The sequence below is a fragment of the Nothobranchius furzeri genome, chromosome 5, assembly GCF_043380555.1.
Source record: "Nothobranchius furzeri strain GRZ-AD chromosome 5, NfurGRZ-RIMD1, whole genome shotgun sequence".
In the NCBI taxonomy this organism is placed as follows: Eukaryota; Metazoa; Chordata; class Actinopteri; order Cyprinodontiformes; family Nothobranchiidae; genus Nothobranchius; species Nothobranchius furzeri.
Window position 1 is genome coordinate 16964915 of NC_091745.1, and position 21409 is coordinate 16986323.

At 44.4% G+C, this 21409-nt stretch overlaps 2 protein-coding genes across 2 annotated transcripts in view; one reads left to right on the top strand and one right to left on the bottom strand.

Annotated features, from left to right (window-relative positions):
* The window catches only part of LOC107373895 (heat shock 70 kDa protein 1), a 230475-nt gene that overhangs the window by 102911 nt on the left and 106155 nt on the right, over positions 1 to 21409 (bottom strand). The window lies entirely within an intron of this gene.
* On the top strand, positions 1740 to 19748 carry LOC107394985 (myc-associated zinc finger protein). The gene is given in 10 exon segments (XM_070551483.1): positions 1740 to 1911; positions 8937 to 9087; positions 10304 to 10413; positions 10416 to 10469; positions 10471 to 10686; positions 10894 to 11153; positions 14950 to 15013; positions 15746 to 15917; positions 18667 to 19094; positions 19524 to 19748. Coding segments are annotated over 9 exon segments (1386 nt in total). The 5' UTR covers positions 1740 to 1878; the 3' UTR covers positions 18993 to 19094; positions 19524 to 19748.

Below are 21409 nucleotides of genomic sequence, written 5' to 3' on the forward strand. Positions count from 1 at the left end.
AACTTCATAGTAATTAATGTAAATATGTGCAACTTAGAAAAATGAATGTTCAATAGTCGTTCTAATAAAACATGCCTGTTTATAGAAAACGTGTGTGTTCGTGCAGGTTTGGTGGTGTGGTGGTGGTGGTGGGGGCAGTTGGGGGGGCGCTCAAAGGGGGCCTCACCCGGGGAGTAATTCCATGTAGAACCGCCACTGCTTCAGAGCTACCCTCCACTGGGAGGGCAGCTTTGCTCTGCAAAAAAAAAAAACACCTCACACAGAAATGCAACAGACTTCAGACATCTCACAACATAAGTGTCCACTAGGTGGGGAGGTGGGTTTGGGGCTATCCACACTTCGGTTCCTGCAGCCACGATAAGCAGCGCATGCACACGTATATTTTGCACCACTATGTCAGCCCAAGCTGGGTAAGCAGCCCACCGGGACAGTGCCATGCCAGGTTGGCCAGTTGACCCCTGGCCATGTCAGCCATTGGACCAGTCACTTAACCTGCCTTGGCTGCTGGTGGTATAGGGACTAGTTGTGGTGCTGATTGTGGCAGCCTTGCTTGTCTCAGTCAGTGTACAGTGGGACGTAGTTTTTTTTTGGGGGGGGGGAGGGGGGGGGAGGACATGCAGTACTCAGAGAAAGTGATAGTCCATTAGAACAGTTTTATGTAATTAGTTACATTCAAAGCTGCATTTATTTTTCTCAAATATGTATTAACGATTAATTGTTTTCCAGAAAATCTCAAATAACATGATTTTTTTATTTACTGTATGCTCACTGAATGTAAACATGCTTTGTACTGCATGGTAAAACAGGCTTTTATTGAACTGTGTGACAACAAACGACATGATCTAAAATAGAGGGTTTTTTGAATGGAGTTTGGTGAGCTGCGCTTTCGGATATGAACGTCATGTGTGCGGCGACAGCTCGGTCCAGCTGTTGCACTTGCGCGAATCGTTACCTTTAAGATGCTCGAGGGATAAAGCCTGGTTTGATCTAAACTCGGCACCATTTTGGCCCAGAGTTCGGCGGACACCGTCCGGACCGTTTGGCCGCGTGTAATTCTGGCAATCAACGGTAATCTTTACGGCGACGTGGAGGAACCGACGGCCGCGCGGATTCCGTAAACGTCGGGATAAAATTATTTGTCGGCCTACGGAGAAGTGGCGGCACGGCACGAGGCGGGGTCCGCGCGGAGGGTGCGCGAGACAAACCCCTTCCCTTTAAAGCGGAACGGGACAGAGGGGGTGAAGAGATAAAAAAAGAAAAGGAAGAAAGACAGAGTGGGAGGGAGGGCGACACGGAGAGGGATTAAAAAAACAGAAAGATGTCATCCTCCAGACTGAAACACCGAGGCGGAGCCACGCACCGCGGCCGACCAGGAGCTCTCTAGAGAGGGGAGGAGCTGTACGCAACGCCGAGGCTTGAATCCCGCCGCTGCGGCCTTTCCGTAACAACCGAATATTAAAAGATTCGCGAAGAGCTGCCGAACATGACTGGCACGTTCCGACTCGTCATCCGCATAGAAAACGTATTTATCTTGCATGCAATTCACTAATTTTTATTACAGTAATCATAAGCAAATTATATTAAAAGTCACCGTGAAAGCCAGCATGACACCATCCATTTTGTCGCATTTACAAAAACACCATGCCAGTGCCATATTAAGTCATGACTCACAGCAGCTCTAAGAACTGCGTTATTTGAGGCGAATATCGTCCGGTGTCAACATATTTTCCGGTAACTAGCCCGAGCAGTTAGAGAGGCGATCCGGGCCTCGGACTGTTTTCCTTGCAGCTCTCGGAGCATTTCTCTCCGGGCTCCGTTGCCCTCCTCCTCCTCCCTCCCCTCCTCGGTCCCAGGCGGGGTCGTTGTCAGCCCCTCAGCATGGACACCTCCTGGAGTAATTTCCTCTTTCAGGTAAGTGTTAATTATGTCTGGAGCTGTTTTGTGGTTGACACGGGGGGGAGGGGGAGAAGACTGAGGAGGTGGGGGGTGTCTGACATTCCTGTGTGGGGTTAAAGAGGTTGTGGGAAGTCACGGAGGGGTCAGGATGAAGATAAAAATGCACCTCTGAGAAAAATCACGATCAACATCGAAATGACTGACATTTGGCCCAACGCCAGCATCGTGTGATTTTCATGTGAATGGCTTCAATGGCAGATAATCCAAACTGGGATTATTTAAAAATTGTATTTTTACTGAAATCAGTAAATAATACAGCATCATACAGAAGTCAGTTTGAGCTCTGGTTTATTTACCATTAGTGCAGCTAGGCATTGGAACCCTTTAAAACTGTCTTGATCAATATTCCTCTAGGCTCTCAGAAGATCTTTCTAACTATGTATGTAGAACTTTATACAATCCTAAATCCCGAACAAGCGAAGCAGACATGAAAAGAAAAGGTCGTGATGATACCTCGTACCAAATGGTCAACTACCAGTAATAGCTCTTTAGAATCACATTTTTGATGCAAAACCCCCATTTTCTGTCTCTCAGAATTGTGAAATTGGGGAAATTTATGTCTTTGTGATAAACTGCTGTTAAAGACCCATTATAATTTACAACCGAATATTTTCAAAGTTGTCTGTTATGTGCTAACGTAAGCCTGGTTTGTCCCTTGAGGTTAGGATACTTATGTCTGAATAATTTATAGGTAAGGGTTAAATAGCCTTATAATGGTAATCTCCAACCCTGGCCCTCCAGGCATTCAATTCAGCATGTTTACGTTTTATTTTCCCTGCTAAAACACACTCGATTCAGTGGTTGAACCAGAATTTTTCAGCAGGTCATGATAGTGCTTCAGAAGCCTACAGGTCCTTCTCAAAAAATTTGCATATTGTGATAAAGTTCATTATTTCCTGTAATGTACTGACAAACATTAGACTTTCATATATATTAGATTCATTACACACAACTGAAGTAGTTCAAGCCTTTTATTGTTTCTAATATTGATGATTTTGGCATACAGCTCTATCTCACAAATTAGCATATTTTATTTGACCAATAAAAGAAAAGTGTTTTTAATACAAAAAAGTCAACCTTCAAATAATTATGCTCAGTTATGCACTCAATACTTGGTCGGGAATCCTTTTGCTGAAATGACTGCTTCAGTGTGGCGTGGCATGGAGGCAACCAGCCTGTGGCACTGCTGAGGTGTTATGGAGGCCCAGGATGCTTCGATAGTGGCTTAAGCTCATCCAGAGTGTTGGGTCTTGCGTCTCTCAGCTTTCTCTTCACAATATCCCACAGATTCTCTACGGGGTTCAGGTCAGGAGAGTTGGCAGGCCAATTGAGCACAGTAATACCATGGTCAGTAAACCATTTACCAGTGGTTTTGGCACTGTGAGCAGGTGCCAGGTCATGCTGAAAAATGAAATCTTCATCTCCATAAAGCTTTTCAGCAGATGGAAGCATGAAGTGCTCCAAAATCTCCTGATAGCTAGCTGCATTGACCCTGCCCTTGATAAAACACAGTGGACCAACACCAGCAGCTGACATGGCACCCCAGACCATCAATGACTGTGGGTACTTGACACTGGACTTCAGGCATTTTAGCATTTCCATCTGCCCAGTCTTCCTCCAGACTCTGGCACCTTGATTTCCGAATGACATGCAAAATTTGCTTTCATTTGAAAAAAGTACTTTGGACCACTGAGCAACAGTCCAGTGCTGCTTCTCTGTAGCCCAGGTCAGGCGTATCGCGTCATACCCGTGTCACAACCCGTGCACGCGCATTGGGTCCACAGCGCGCGTGTGAACGGGACTCGCGCGCGTGTGAACGGGACTCGCGAGCGAAAATATACATGGCGAGAGGTCATTTGTGCACTGAGAGGGAGCAAACTGTGTCTGTGAGCGCACAAGGATGTGCACAAGTGACAAACCTGCGTGCGCGCGTTGTCAACGAGCACACGGCAGAGGAAAACGTGCGCGAGCGGCAGCCTCTGTGCGCGCTCGGCAGCCTCTCTGCGCGCTCGGTTTCTGACTCCTGCTCGCTCGGCTGTAAGGGCTTTTGGCACTCTGGAGGCGTGGCCTGTGGCAGATCTTGTCTGTCCTCTGATTGGTTAGTTCACCCCGCACTTTACTCTCTATCTATATAAAAAAGTCTGATGTTCAGTAGTTGCTGGCATAGCTCAGCTGGGAGAGTGGGTGACTCTCGCCCCGGAGGATCCAGGTTCGAGTCCGGGCAAGGAAAATGCAGTAGACGTCATGTTAATTTTTCTTTATTTCAGGTATTTTACAGTTGTGACCGTTCAACTGTCATTAAACGTCCTAATGTTTGCTGGGCAGTGTTTTAAAAAGTGCACATAAGCTAGATGGTTTTAACCATATAAAATTACATTTTTTGTGATACTGGAAAAATACATACTGAAATAAAACTACTGATTGAAAACTTTATGACTGTGGTTGTACAATATATGACTCACTAATACACTGCAAACTCCCTTAGAGTGGGGCTTCCAGAGAGAGAGAGAGAGAGAGAGAAAAGTTCTTGCCTCATTAATGAATTGTTTATTTTTTTCAGTATTTAATTGACAAATTATTCTTTCAAATAATTAATTGATGATTTACATAATTGTCCATTTCATAAAGAAACTGCATATCAAGCTTTCATTCAGATGACCTTCAACAGTGCTGCACCCTGCTGAGGGACATCCGAGTAAAACCTTGAGATGGCCATTTTCTGTTCACTAACTTGCTTTAGTAAATCCTTACTTTTGTTAAATAAATCAGTTGTTGAACCCCCACTCCTCTGTTTGGTCTCCTTTCTTATTACAGCCCACCACTTCCAGTCTGGGTTGTAACAATCTGCAGACAGATTTCTGAGTATCTCCTCCTTTGGTGCACAGATCCTCACTGAGCCATGTACTGTGAACAAATAGTTTCTCCATGATATTATCCAGCAAGGTCCCGTTTTTGTCAAAACAAGGGTGAGGTAATGAAAAAATATAAATATTTCATTAAATTAACATTTAAATTATTTATATGCATCATTAAAATAAAAAAAACATGTTTTGAAATATATAAAGAGCACCAAACTTGACTCAGTCCATTCAACAATTCTAAATGGACAATTATGTAACTCATCAATTAATTATTTGAAAGGATAATTTGTCAATTAAATACTGAAAAAAATAAACAATTCATTAATGAGGCAAGAACTTTTCTCTCTCTCTCTCTCTCTCTGGAAGCCCCACTCTAAGGGAGTTTGCAGTGTATTAGTGAGTCATATATTGTACAACCACAGTCATAAAGTTTTCAATCAGTAGTTTTATTTCAGTATGTATTTTTCCAGTATCACAAAAAATGTAATTTTATATGGTTAAAACCATCTAGCTTATGTGCACTTTTTAAAACACTGCCCAGCAAACATTCGGACGTTTAATGACAGTTGAACGGTCACAACTGTAAAATACCTGAAATTAAGAAAAATTAACATGACGTCTACTACATTTTCCTTGCCCGGACTCGAACCTGGATCCTCCGGGGCGAGAGTCACCCGCTCTCCCAGCTGAGCTATGCCAGCAACTACTGAACATCAGACTTTTTTATATAGATAGAGGGTAAAGTGCGGGGTAAACTAACCAATCAGAGGACAGACAAGATCTGCCACAGGCCACGCCTCCAGAGTGCCAAAAGCCCTTACAGCCGAGCGAGCAGGAGTCAGAAACCGAGCGCGCAGAGAGGCTGCCGAGCGCGCACAGAGGCTGCCGCGCGCGCACGTTTTCCTCTGCCGTGTGCTCGTTGACAACGCGCGCACGCAGGTTTGTCACTTGTGCACATCCTTGTGCGCTCACAGACACAGTTTGCTCCCTCTCAGTGCACAAATGACCTCTCGCCATGTATATTTTCGCTCGCGAGTCCCGTTCACACGCGCGCTGTGGACCCAATGCGCGTGCACGGGTTGTGGCACGCTTTAAACGCCATACAGGCGCTTCTGCCACTGTTTCTGGTTCAAAAGTGGCTTGACCTGGGGAATGCGGCACCTGTAGCCCATTTCCTGCACATGCATGTACATGGTGGCTCTGGATGTTTCTACTCCAGACTCAGTCCACTGCTTCTGCAGGTCCCCCAGGGTCTGGAATCGGTCCTTTTCCACAATCTTCCTCAGGGTCCGGTCACCTCTTCTCATTGTGCAGCGTTTTCTGCCACACTTTTTCCTTCCCACAGACTTCACACTGAGGTGCCTTGATACAGCACTCTGGAAACAGCCTATTTGTTCAGAAATTTCTTTCTGTGTCTTACCCTCTTGCTTGAGGGTGTCAATTATGGCCTTCTGGACAGCAGTCAGGTCGGCAGTCCTACCCATGATTGTGGTTTTGAGTAATGAAGCAGGCTGGGAGTTTTTAAAAGCCTCATGAATCTTTTGCAGGTGTTTAGAGTTAATTAGCTGAATCAGAAGATTAGGTTAATAGCTCGTTTAGAGAACCTTTTCATGATATGCTAATTTTTTTAGATAGGAATTTTGAGTTTTCATGAGCTGTATGCCAAAATCACCAATATTAGAAACAATAAAAGGCTTGGACTATATATGTGTGTGTGTGTGTGTGTGTATATATGTATATATATATATATATATATATATATATATATATATATATATATATATATATATATATATATATATATATATATATATATATATATGAAAGTCTAATGTTTATCAGTACATTACAGACAATAATGAACTTTATCACAATATATAAATTTTTTTTAGAAGGACCTGTATTTGTCATCCACTGGCTCAAACCAAGTGGTGCAGAAAAACATAGAAAACACACAGGTAGTGGCCCAGAGGACTGGGGTTGTACACCACTATTCTACCTGATTTAGGAAAACCTCTAGAAGCTTTCTAGTCTTAATGGAAGGACTGTGATTCACAACAGCTGTGGTTCACTTCCAGCATTTTAACCCGATTAAATGTTTTAAGTCATAAAAGGTGAAGCAGAGGATCCTGGAAAAAGCAGTTTAAAGCGAGCTACTTTTTCAAAATACACAATTCAAAGGTCCAACCCTCTTTCTTCCGACTCTCCTCTAATCACGCCTCCAGAATACAGGAGAAGGCCGAACAATGGATACTATCAACAACAACTCTAAAAAACACAATGTTATCTTACCTTTTTGACACGTTTATACCTTTTTCTGCAATAGCAGAAGTAATAACTTCTAATTTAGCAGCCGCCAGACAGACTCCTCGTAGTCCAGTGCCAGTCAGGAGTTGTCCGGACTCTGTCGCCACTGGAAGTTAAAGAGGCAGAAGCCACTGGGACCAGGAATGGAAATCCAGCAGGGAAGAATGAGCTTATTGCACCGGACACCATCTTCAATACATCCACACGAGCTACTTTAGGACAGTTTAGTATTTTAGCTTGTATAGCTATCCCAGCTCTGTCTGCGCTTCCTGTTCAGCTACTCGGCGACGGTGGCACAGGAGTTAAGTGCTCACCCTGTAATCGGAAGGTTGCAGGTTCCAGCCCCACTCAGTCTGTCGTTGTCGTCGTGTCCTTGGGCAAGACACTTAACCCACCTTGCCTGCTGGTGGTGGTTGGAGGGACCGGTGGTGCCTGTAAACGGCTGAGTCACCTCTGTCAGTGCGCCCCAGGGCAGCTGTGGCTACATCGTAGCTCATCACCTCCAGGGAGAGAATCTGTGTGTGAATGGGTGAACGACTGATTGTGTTGTAAAGCACCTTGGGGGGTTCCAGGTCTCTAGAAGGCGCTATATCAAATACAGGCCATTTACCACTTATTGTGAGCCGAGAATGTGCAATTTGTTCACACGGTGAAGTATTAACAGACAGGGTGGGATGGTCAGAGGGCAGTTTGGTGGATGGATCAGGATCCATTCATTAAGAACGGGACGTGCTTGATGGTTGGATTAATTTATTGGTTGCCGTTAAGAAGTGAAGATTTCATGTAAAATCATCTCTCATCCCTCCATTAAGTGTAGAAAAAGTAGAAAGGATTTTAAGTCAATCAATCAATCAAAGCTTTATTTATAAAGCGCCTTCCGCAACCCTGTCAGGAAGCCCAAAGCGCTGAACATGGTACAGTTGTAAGTAATTATACTGAATAAATCAACAATAAAAGAAATTCAAATTACAAAATACAAAATGGAAATTACAAGATAGATGAAACATTCCGGTAAAATACAAATGTGTGAAACACAATTGGATTGAGTGGATGGATTGAGTGTACCAATGAAAACTGTGGAATGGATTCAACATAATAGAGGGCCATAATCAAGCATGTTCTGGAAACGCCAAGCGGAGGAGTTGTGTTTTTAGGTGATTCTTAAAGACTGGCAGAGAAGGGGACAGCCTAACTGAGGGTGGCAACTGGTTCCAGAGTAACGGTGCTAGGACTGAGAAAGCCCGGTCCCCACGGGTATGACACCTAGACCGACGGACAGCGAGCAGGCCTTGGTCAGAGGAGCGCAGAGCGCGTGATGGGGAATGTTTGTTCAGGAGTGTGGCCAGATAGGGGGGAGCACCACCCTGGAAGAAATGATAAACAAAGACGAGTATTTTGAATTGTGAGCGATAGGAAATCGGAAGCCAGTGCAGGGAGGCCAGAACTGGACTGATGTGGTCCCATTTCCTGGTCCCAGTCAGGAACCTGGCAGCGCAAGTGGATGTCACTGGCGTGTACTCATTCCCACGGTTTCACCTGCTGCTACAGAGGAATCACCCAGAAAGGAAACTCAAACATACAAACAAAATGTCTACACAATGTATGAACTAATAATGAGAAAAGGGAGAAGGAGAAGCAGGAAAATGTCTTTTTTCTGGAAGATTCTGCAGCACCTTTTCTCTGTTTCTGTTACTAAGCATCAGATATTTTTTAGGTTTTATGAATCCGTAATGATGTCAAACACCCAGAATTTGGTTGACAAAGATAAAAGACATCTGCAGAATTAACCAAAGAGTGTTTGTTTTTTTCCAGACTGCTCCGACTCAGAGCCAATCTGAGACGCCACTTCAGACCGAGCTGCTTCCCGAGTTGACCGGCTCGGCTCAGAGTCCTCCAGCTGAGCACGTTGTCACACCTCCGTCCACCGTCGACACTGCCGCTCTAAATGAGGAGCCGCTTCCTGGTGAGAACGCTCACACGAAATTAATATCAAGAGTTCCTTCATTCATAATTTTAATAAATTTGCAGTGGTCTATAGTAAGTCATACTCTGGGTAAAAAAAGCTTCGTTGTGCCTGTTTCAGCACATAGAATTCAGCTGGAGGAGAAAGTAGCTTAGGGTTTGCCACATCACAGCTGGGCTTCAAGCGGCAGGATTTGGAGTTTTATTTCCTGATATTTGGACATCTCCCCTCTGATAGGATTACAGCAACACAACTCTACCATTGACTGTTTGCTTTGCAACGTAGATGTTTTATCTCCACAAACAGGGAGCCTAAGTCTTCTTCCGCATCACGGGTCCCCGGAAGAAAGAAAACATGAATGCAAGTCAACGGGGCTAAAAACTCTTATTTTCTAATTCGCTTTGCCTAACGTCTTGGATCACTCACATGTTGTACTGCAGTTTAAATGAAAAATAATGGCGGGCGTTTCGAACACGACAGACACGTACTTAGAGATGTATTAGCTTGTAAAAGTTCGTAATTTGCGACTACAAACTAGAAATCGGCATAAGTGATATCACCACATAATCTCCTTTCCCCTAGCGTAGCTGCTACTTACCACATGACCAGATTTATGGTGGTTCTTTCCTCTTGTGGGAGGTTTGCTGAACTTACAGCCCTTTTCCCTCAATTTTCTCCGCACAAAACAAGCGGAGTTAGAAAATAGCGTTTTTAGCTACATTGACTTGCGTTCGTTTCTTCGTTCTTCTGGGGACCCATGATGCGTAAGTAGATGGGCGTGACCTAGGCTCCCTATAACACAAGCCTGAAAGAGTTCTGCTGTGTGGTGGAGTTGCTAATGCTAACAGTTAGCTTCTGCTAGTCGATATGTTCTCTGCTGTTTTCTGGACGCTAAGCCAACAACAGCCAGTCACAAGTCAAGGTGGGTGAGTCCGTGACTGTTAAGTGACAGTATGACGTAGATCTGTCAGGATTTTCAAATTCTAGAGTTTCACGTCCATTTTCTATCAGAAGCTAATGCAGGAGATAGGCGTAGGAGACTATTTTAATGTTCAGACTGCATGACAAAGTCAAGAGTGATTGATTATAATCAGAAATAAGATTTTAAAAACGGGTTTTCAGTGTTCCACACCTTTTTAAGGAGTGAGAAAGTAGTATGGAGTTAGGGTCTATCAGGTGTCAGTAAAATGTGACTTTCATGATTATTTTCCTTCAGTTAAGCCGCTTACCAAACCGAACCGACCGGCCCACATCTGTGCCACCTGCAATAAGGAATTCAAGAACAGCTACAACCTGCGGCGGCACCAGTCCGTCCACACAGGCATCCAAGATGAAGAAACCGAGCGGCGACAGAAAAGGAGGATGGAGGGAAGGGAGGACGGCTTGGAGAAGCAGAGTATCCCTCTGTCCCTCCTCCAGCTCACTCTACCTCCACAGCCTCTGCCCACTGCCATACCAGACACCCTCGCCCAACCTGTCCAGCTCACCAACCAGGAAGGCCAGCCAGTTACTGTGTCCATCGCCCCAGCGACCGTAACAATGGCTGCACAGCCCCAGCCCATTCAGGCAGCTGTTGTGGTAGTCGGTTCTGTGGAGCAGGTGGGTTTGGACGAGGGGAGCCTGGGATTTCCTGGCAATGACATCAGCATGGTGCGTGTCTTCAGATGGGCAAATATAATCAGTAATAATGTTGATCAATAAATTATTAATGTGTTATAGGCGAACTTCCTCCTGGTTGTTCTGATTGTGTTGTTGTACATGATGTGTTTCTGCTGGTTTCGTTGGCACAAACATTAAATAACGTTTAACCCTCACAGAATCCAATCCCATTCCATCACCAACCAGGTGAGGAAAAACCACGCCTGCGAGGCCTGTGGTAAAGCCTTCAGAGACGTCTATCACCTCAACCGCCATCGACTGTCCCACTCGGACGAGAAGCCCTACTCCTGTCCCATCTGCCAGCAGCGCTTCAAGAGGAAAGACAGGATGAGTTATCATGTTCGCTCACACCAAGGTGGCGTGGAGAAACCCTACATCTGTTCACACTGCGCCAAGGCCTTCTCCAGGTACCGCCTCTTCTGTTGACAGAACAGGATGCACCAGCACCATGTTTTCAAACCAAGTACAGATACTTACAGTTAATTACTTACTAGTTGCATTGATCAAAGTCCTGGGGCCTCATTTATCAAGCTTGCTTACGCACAAAACGGGGTCGGGAAAACTGCGTAAGCAACTTTCCACGCAAACTTTGGGATTTATGAAAGAAACTTAGCGGAAAAATGTGCACAACTTTAAGCTAAGGACCTTGCTTACGCACATGTTGGACATGGAGAGCACCTGCAGTGCTGCTGCTGAGAAGATACAATTATGAAATCCTGCAGCATTATCACTTGTACTGCTTAATTTTCACACAGAACAACCCCCCCCCCCCCCCCCCCCCCCCCCCCCACACACACACACACACACACAGCCTGGAGCTCAGAATACGGAATGCAAAATATCAGCAGGGGGGCAGATTGAGACAGAACCTCATGCGTCTGTGACAGTGTGTGTGTCCTGTCACTGTGACCCGATTGATCATAGAGCTGAGGAAAATAATCAAATAAAATGCTGCATCCAAATCTGTCAGAGTGAGCGTCCTCCACATTTACCTCCGCCTTAATGTGGTAATGGCAGGGTTGAGCGCTAGAGTTGTCACCCGAGACCAAACTGGAACCGAATCAGCCCAACCGGTTCTGTTGGATTTGGGCCATGAATTATGTTAATTGAGAGAGAGTGGGCCATGAATTATGTTGAGAGGAGAGAGAGAGAGAGAGAGAGAGAGAGAGAGAGAGAGAGAGAGAGAGAGAGAGAGAGAGAGAGAGAGAGAGAGAGAGAGAGAGAGAGAGAGAGAGAGAGGAGAGAGAGAGAGAGAGAGAGAAGAGAGAGAGAGAGAGAGAGAGAGAGAGAGAGAGAGAGAGAGAGAGAGAGAGAGAGAGAGAGAGAGAGAGAGAGAGAGAGAGAGTGAGAGAGAGAGTGAGTCGGAGTCCGCTCCTCCAAACCGATGCTCCAAACACGCGTTATTACTTTCATAATTTAATTATTATTTCTCCTGGAAGCGCTCAGTCAGACTGCTTGTTGTAATGTAGGGAGATCCGGTCTTGGGGAGGGGGCGGGGTCAATGACGGCGGCTGCAGCGTGATCGTCTGTCTCTTTTATTTAGGGACACAGAGAAGTTCAAAGGAGAGAGAAATATAAGTTCTTGTTCCACTTTATTCTTTTGTTTCATGATGATAAACTGATGTTAAATTCAGCGTAAAGAGAAACTGGGAGGAAGCTTTGGTTCATTTTAGGTTACAGGAGACTTGTCTCCTATCTGCTCCTCCAGTGACAGCATGAGGGTTACATGAGGGTCACACAGGACAGGTTAGTTAGCTGGTTAGTGAAAGAGATCCATCAGCTGGGTAATTTAATCCTAATCCAGCCCACAGCCTTCTGCTAGTGTTATCAGAAAGAATAAAACACATATCTTAAATATTATTGGAAGTGTAGAATTTGTTTTATGTTTTATTATTTTCTGCATCAAACAGAACTTGTTTCATTCTCCAACATTTCAGAAATGAACCACTGGGTCCAAATGAAATTAAGTCAAACATTTCATTTGGTGTTATTTCTGACACCCTTCAACTGTGGCATAAATATTTGACTCTAGAGCTGCTCAGAGACATTAAACACTCATATGAACCCATTATGTATTTTATTATTACATTATGTGTCCTGTAGGTTTTCAGTACTTTTTTAGATTTTGTGAGTTTTTGCAAAGCGTGTTTTTCTCAGCCTGAGGCGTGGTGTTGAACGAGGAAACAGATGTTTTACTTTGTTAAATCTTCTTAAATGTTTAAAATGTTTTGTCCTAACCTGTTGTGAATGGAGAGCTTTTGAGGGGTGGCAGGTTGTGTCAATTACGTTTTAGATAAAAAAAAAAGCAATTATCTGACATCTTCTATTTATCGATGAAAACAAATCAATATGAAATAATCGTGATGCATCGTGATGCATCGGGATATCGAATCGAATTGAATCGTTGACCCAATAATCGTAATCGAATCGGGAGACAAGTGAAGATTCACACCTCTAATTGATCATGTGCCTTGCCTACTTGTACAGGGGAGATCTCTGTTTGGCTGACTGGTTAGCGCACGTGACTTACACCTGGGAGTCTGGGGATCGAATCCTGATTGGACCATTTTTTTATATCGGCCACAGATCTCTCTGAAGAATTCACAGCATTGACAGCTTCAGCAACGCTGTGCCACTCGGTGGATTTTCTCTTATTTGTTTTGCAAAAGCACTTCCTTTCATTTCTCCACCTCACCCACAGGTACCTCAACTTCTGCTTCTGTGAAATTGCGCTTCCTTGATCTGCCTTGATCTACGGTCGCCATGTCATTGGCAGAGCGCTGCAACAGCCGGCTTATGTATATGGATGAGATCCACAAGTCACTTTGCATTGACTATTTATGGCAGTAAGTGGGCGTGGCGAGGGCAGGATGTGACTAAAATACAGCTGAGAAACATTCTCGTTAGTCTCTGATTTATGAAGCGGAGATTGCGTGCAGCTGTGCGTACTCCATGTTTGATAGAACACAAACCTGCTTGGCGTAAGTACATTGTTTTTGCTGAGCTTAAGTACGGTTTTAGTAAGGATTCTACGCAATGTTTGATAAATGAGACCCCTGGTTTTTGCACAGGATCAGTTAGAGGTGGAAGATATATGGAATAAACTCAATGTATCCTAAGTTTTTTCACCTGCTATTGTTAAAATGGCTCTATCGTAACCATTAGATCACAACATGCCCTATAGGTTATAAATTGTAAGTCACTTTGGATAAAAGCTTCTGCTAAATAAATAAACATAAACATCAGTATACGTATACAAACTGTCACAGAATAATTCAACCTCTCTTTTTTTTCTCACACACACACTCTGCAAATGCATCACTACTCCCCTCCATCAAAGTAAGAAGTATGGGCATAGCCCATCAATTGTTCCACGGGAGGCAGGTTGAAGCCAAAAGTGGGAGGTTCCCATCACAGATTTTTTTTTTCACTGTGTCACACGTCTTGTCACGCCCAGACAGTTCGAAAATGGGGAAAGAGGTGGAGCTAAGGGTGGGACAGGGTTGGAACAAAGAAACCAATGTAGCTACTAGCTAACTTAGCTAACCCAAGAAGCTAAGAAGGGCTCTGGGGACCGGAGTTGCCCACTCGCATGGCAGACTGACTCCAGTGCGATGCTGTTGTCATGCTGATCGCCTGTGGAGATCTAATGTGGACTGGGACTCTTAAGTTACAAGCAGAGCCTGAGACCACTGCGATCGTAGCCGGGTGCCATGGCCTTTTACATCACCTCATGCTCCTCGCATCGCAGCAGTCCGCGTGCCCGGGCAGAAGATGGGAGAAGCTGGGCACCCATTCAAGCTTCTTATCCAGCCAGCAGCCCCACTAACATGTTTGACCAAGCAGTGAAATGACACAGCCCCCATTCCCATTCAACCAGTGAAATAAATACAGAAATATAAATGTACTTCTCAACTCTGAGTTCATGACTCTTAGAGAAACCAGTGAATATAGAAATGACATGCCGTAGAACGTTTTAGTGTGAGTTTGATTATATGGTGTAATAGCTTTCCATATACGTTCTGTGATATTGGAGGGCTTTTCTCAGTACACGGCCTTAGTATCCGACTGATGCTGGTATTGGGACATCTCTAGCTTGGCTTTTGGTCACATGTAGTCTAGCTCTAAACGATGCCAGTCTAACCAGCATAAAGATTGTTTAGATACTTTCAGGACCGACTTGGAGCTGTTCTTTGTTTCCAGGCCGGATCACCTGAACAGTCATGTCCGACAGGTGCACTCCACAGAGAGACCGTTCAAGTGCACGGTAATGTCCTCATGTGTTTGACTCCTTTTGTAACATTTCCTCTCTTCCATCGACACCTAAACCATATTCTGATACCATTTGTTTTATGTGTCTTTTTTGGGGTAATTATTTCTCTAGATTTGACGAAAGCAGATCACTGGAGTATTTTAGCTCTAAAAGTTAAACTTGAATGAAAATCTTTATCATTTAAAGGCTTACTGAACAACTTTTTCATATTTTAAAATAATTTTCTGAAGCCAGTGTGTGCTAAAACTATCCGTTACAGGGTTAATGAAATGTCACTCAGACCCCTCCTCCACGTGGCTAGAATACCGGACTTGCAACTTCAGAGTTGGGGGGCCGTTACCTGTTATGTTCCAGTCTGGCTCCAGCAAAATTCCTGCATGTTTTAGGTCACCAGCACAGCTGATTTGTTTGATTTAGTGATGAACCACTCCTGTAGACGCTAATGAAGGCTGGGAGACATATCAGCTTTTAGATTAAGGTGTTACAAAGACAAACTCACAGCAAGGAGATAAGTTTCACTTTTGCTTTCACAACAGTGAATTAATAATGGACTCTAGGGGGTGCTAGAAGCAAGCTAAAGCTGCATACTTTCCCTTTTAAGATAGTTTGTTTTACATGTGTTAAAATTTCATGTACCATTACAGAAAATTGAATTAATATTTGTACAAATATGACTTTGTACTTAGTGTTTTGTCTTGAAGGCACCTGTCACCTTGTGTTTTGCAGACATGCACATCAGCGTTTGCCACACGGGACCGTCTTCGTGCTCACCTTATCCGTCACGAGGAGAAGGTGCCGTGTCACATCTGTGGGAAGCTGTTGTCTGCAGCATACATCACCGACCACATGAGGGTCCACAACCAGTCCCAGCACCACGCCTGCCATCTCTGCAACCGCAGTAAGACTAAGCTGCATCTGAGGACAGGCAGGCAGTCTGTCACAGCATTTCGTCATGTTTCTTAAATTTAATCTATGAAAAGAAACCCCAAACGATGCACAGTTTGAAAAACAGACAATAGGATGTTTTTCCTAAAATAATGATCTGAAAATGAAGAATTGGTGGATGATTCAGATTCTTTTCAGCTGCTGGAGAAAGTTAGCCTGACAAGCCAGACTAAATAAATATACTATTAAGTCTTGCAACCCTCCATTGACTGTTCTCTGTTGTGGGGCGGGTTCTACCATTGTCATTCAGACGATCTCGTCATGCTACTGGACAACAAAGGTGATATATTCACCGCAACTGATGTCGGTAAACGAGACAGTCCGCTCTTTAAGAAGGCAAAAATACATAATTTTTCTAAATAAAGTACTTAAATACATCTATCTGCTCCTGATTCTAATAAAGCCCAAGTCCAAATAGTCCAAATTGATATAAAAGCTGTTTAAAACGAGCTGTCGCCATCTTGTTCCACTCTGTTGCATCATCCTGCCTATCAGACGAATAGAGGGCCCTGATTGGCCCACAAAGCGGACAGAGCGCTGTGATTGGCATTGTGGACCTATCACAGCGCTCTCTCCGTTTGAAACCTCTATAGCAGTGGTTCCCAAACTTATTTAGCCGCGCACCCCCTTCTATGTCCCGACCATGTTGACGCACCCCCCAGCCCCACATCAGGGCATGGCTATATATATATATATATATATATATATATATATATATATATATATATATATATACATATATCAGATGTCACGCTAAACCAGGGGTCGGCAACCTGTTCCCATCAAAGAGCCATTATTACCCGTTTCCCACAGTAAAGAAAACACCGCAGCAGCCGCGGCGTTGTGGGCGGGGCCTACCCTCAGACAGCAGAGAGCTGCTTTAACCAATCACAATAGGTGACAGCAGCCAGTACCGGTCGCTCGTGTACGTCAAAGTAATCTTTCATAAGACGATAATCAATAAAACGATTTATATAAAGTGGATCCAGAAGTTGTAGCCCGTCTCTGCCTACAATATTTTGATATTTTTCACCCTGTTGGTGGTTTTACTGAGCAGGTGCCACTTTTGTCATATGTTTCTTTTTAAAACATGTTTAGACTGTTCAGAATACAAATCCAGGCTCTGTCACGTTTGCTTGTTGTAATTAAACTTTGTAGGTGGGGAAGGTCAGAAAAGGATCCGATCAATTTGTTTTTCCCTCATTTAGAGCGACGGAGATAACGGCGCAGTGCGCCTGGCTCCGGTGTTAATCAAGTTAAATTATATCTCTTTGCAACAATTTTCACAAGAAAACAGAACAGTTAAAACCAGATAGTTCCCGTATTTAACCGTTTATTTTGACGGAGAAAGAATAGAAAGAATTACCCCGACGCATGCAGACGAACTGACACTTTATTCTACGCACATCGCAGATGTAGCTAAATCACTCAAGAAATGATTTCCTTCTGAACATCTGAGCTGGACACTGCTCAGCGCAGCTCGCTGTCAGCGCGTACATGAGGTGCACAGCGAGCTGAAGATGTGGAGAGGGGCTTGGAGCGCATCGCAGAACCAGAGCGCATGCAGGAAGATTCCTTCCACTGAAGTGAGAGTTTTCCAAACCCTGTCTCTCAGAGCTCAGAGAGACTTGGCACTTAGAAAATGTTCCCTGATGATGAAACTTTGGCTGAATTGTGCTTGTTCCTGTCTCCAATGTGGCATCTGAGGAGAAGCCCAGAATCTCACATCGTCTTCAGCTCAGACAGCGCCTATGATTACGCACAAGCGTGACCCGTCAACCCGGTCTCACAGTAAGACCGGGTTGGAACTGTTCAGGTTTAAGCAGACAATCTTTACATTTAGAATTAGCATATAGATGTAAAATTAATGCAGTAAAATATAAAGCATTTTATTTAAACATCCATTCATTATTTTACAAGCACAGAGAGCCGCATCAGATGGATGGAAGAGCCGCAGGCGGCTCCAGAGCCGCGGATTGCCGACCCCTGAGCTAGGGCATGTGCAGAGGACACACACACACACACACACACACACACACACACACACACACACACACACACACACACACACACACACACACACACACACACACACACACACACACACACACACACACACACACACACACACACACACACAAGCAAAATATACTTGTTTTCAATTACGTTTATTGGGCCCACTTACATTTTCTTAGGTCCACTCACAAATGAGTTTCTGGCTACGCTAATGGTGACTTTTGACAGACTTCTCTGAGCTCCGCAGCCATTACACTTTTCACCTCGCGCACCCCCAGGGGTGCGCACACCACACTTTGGGAATCCCTGCTCTATAGAGAGCTGCGATTGGAATGCTGCTAGGGGCCGCGGAGGTTCCAGTGGAGCGTTTCTAGACCAAACTTTGCAAAGCAAGGATTTTTTCTAGTTCGCTAGGTTAGGAGAAAGCGTTTTAGGCTTCACTCTTCTACGTTTTGCTCTTGTTTTAAAGTTGAAGACCGCTTGAACAATCTAAGATTTTTATATTTGTTAATTCTTGATCCAGAAAGTTGTTTTATTAGTTATTTTTACCATAATTAATTTTCAGTGTTCTATGTAGAGGATGTGTATCGGCAGGGTGCAGAAAATTAGTTCCAAAATGGCATTTTATTATTTTAGAAACGTTCAGAGCCTGTAATCACATTCCACCAATTGTGTGTGTGTTCCAGGTTTCACCACCCTCACCTACCTGCGCGTTCACGCTCAGAAGCACCACGGTCAGGAGTGGAAGGAGAGCGGCGGGGCACGGGGGGGCTTCGGTGGGACAGGGGCTGGTGGCGTGCTGCTCTGTCAGCTCTGTGGCGTCCAGTGCAAGACAGCCACACAGCTCCAGGGTCACATGGGCACCCACGCCCAGCAGGGTGACCCCACCCCTGATCAGACAAGTGCTGGACCTGTTGGCACAACCAGCGTGGCCATCACCGTGTCTAGCCCGAGCACAGTGGGACTGCTGGTTACTGACTGCTCCAGTATCGCCCCCCAGGCCCACAGCTAGCATGCTGACAGGGTGGTAGGGAGGGGGTGGGATGGGTGGGGTAGGGTGGATTAGGGGAGGAATCGGTGAGCAGGAGGACCGAAGACGGCGCAGTTGGGACAGGTGTGTTTAAAAAAAAAAGTTTTAATGTCAGTCGATCATCCTTACCTGGATTTATTCATGAGTTAAAACTATCAGCAGATATGATAACGAGACATTTCATAATCAAAAACTTTCATTTTATAAAATTTTCTTTTTACCCTAACTTGTGGAAAACCCGGAAGCTTTCAAGAACCCAACTTTCCTAAATCCGAACAGAATTTAATCTAATTACAGCTTAATTTCAGAAGCTTGGTATGTTTTTATTAGCTACTGACCAGCCTCACCTGTTTGAGCCCAGATCTTCTTACAACACTGTTGCGTATTTTAGCCTAATTTAAGTTTGTTTTTTTAAATACATTTTTCACATTTTAGAGGTTCCTGTTTGTAGTTAAAGCACTAATGCGACAATAGTATTAGAAAAACTACGTTTAAAAACTTTCTGTTTTCCAGATATTTTTTCCAAATGAGAACTCGGATCAGGGAGGAAGGTTGATCGCTTCATGAAGACCGAGCTCTCTCTGAACTTTTCTGTCATTGTTTTGCTGGGAAAGGAGCACTGAAAAACTGGTCTGCCTACTATTCTGAGAGACTTACAGACTGATGAGACAGGAGAGCGGACAATAAGGAAACATATTTGTCGTTTAACAAATTATAAATCTAGTATTTTTATGGCTTTGAAATTAGCTGCCTTCATTTCATTGTTTCAATTTTCATCTAACCTGCACAACCTCTTGTGGTTTTATAAATCCCTCACTGTTTTTAAACCATTTATATTCCATGAAACCATTGTTTGTTTGTACTAAGGAAATAATTCTGATTTATTCTTTGAATTTATGGCAAACTGATCTCCAATTTGCCTGTTGTCAGATCTTTCGGAGCAGGAAAGCCTCCCAGGATGTGGGAGCAGGTTACTGATGGGCCTGCGTGTATATACACACTTTTATACATCTGACAAAGACAAACTATTATTGTTTGTGTATATTCTTCCTGAACATCGAATGTGCATAACTTCTCTGCTTCAGTGATTTTTGTTCTTACTCTAAATGCTGATTTGTAAGTCTTTAAATGATTGATTACCATGTAATTTGTTGCTACCTTGGTGATTCATTTTCTGTGGCTGTGCATATTGATTGTAACTGATGCATAGTGCATAGCGCCTCGTTAAAGTTACTGTATTAAAAAACAGTAAAATGCATGTGTGAGTTTCAGTAGAGATGACCCTTGAATGTGTCTGTTTATGAGAAAGGTACAAGACCCCAGGCTAACCTTAACCCATTCACAGCCATAATGCTTGTTTTATCTTCCAGTGAGGACGCAGAGACTGGGGACTTTGGGTTGGACTCTTCATTCTCTGGTGCTGAGGTCACTGGGGTGGTCAAAAACCTCCTTGGTTCCAAGTCCAGACTTCCTTAAGGCTCTGGATGTTGTGGGGCTTTGTTGATTGACGCTACTCTGCAATGTGATGCGGAAATGGGAGGTAGTTCCACTGGACGGGCAGACTGGGGTGGTGGTCCCTCTATGTGAGAGGGGAGACCACAGGGTGTGTTCCAACTACAGGGGGATCACACTCCTGAGCCTCCCTGGTAAAGTCTACACAAGGGTTCTGGAGAGGGTCTGTCGGATAATCGAACATCGAATTCAGGAGGAACAATGTGGTTTTTGTCCAGGCTGTGGAGCACCACATCGGCACTAAACACTTAAGGGGGTCCTGGAGAGTGTGTGGGAGTCCGCCCAAGCAGTCTACGTGTTTTGTGGACTTAAAGAAGGGGTTCGTCCGCGTCCCTTGGGGGGCCCTGTCAGGGGTACTTTTGGAGTATGGGGTACCAGCTCTTTTGATACAGGCTGTTAGGTCCGTGTATGACCAATACCAAAGCTTGGTCTGTATTGCTGGCAGTAAGTCTGGCTCTTTTCTGGTAGTTGGACCTCGCCGAGGCTGCCCTTGGTCATCAGTTTTGTTCATAACATTTATGGACAGGATATTTAGATGCAGCTAAGGTGTTGAGGGGATCAGTTTTGGTGGCCTGCTTTTTGCAGTTGAAGTGGTTCTGTTGGCTTCAGCAGACCGTGATCTCCTAGCTTTAGCTGGAGCGGTTCACAGCAGATTGTGAAGCAGCTGGGATGATATTCAGCAGAGATCATGGTCTTGAATTGAAAAAGGGTAGAATGCCTTTTCCAGGCCAGGGATGAGATCCAGCCTCAAGTGGAGGAGTTTTAAGTATCTCGGGGTCTTGTTCATGAGTGAGGGAAAGATGGAGCGTGAGATTGATGGGCAGATTGGTGCTGCGTGTATAGTACTGCGGGCCTGTACTGGTCTGTCGTAGTGAAGACAGAGCTCT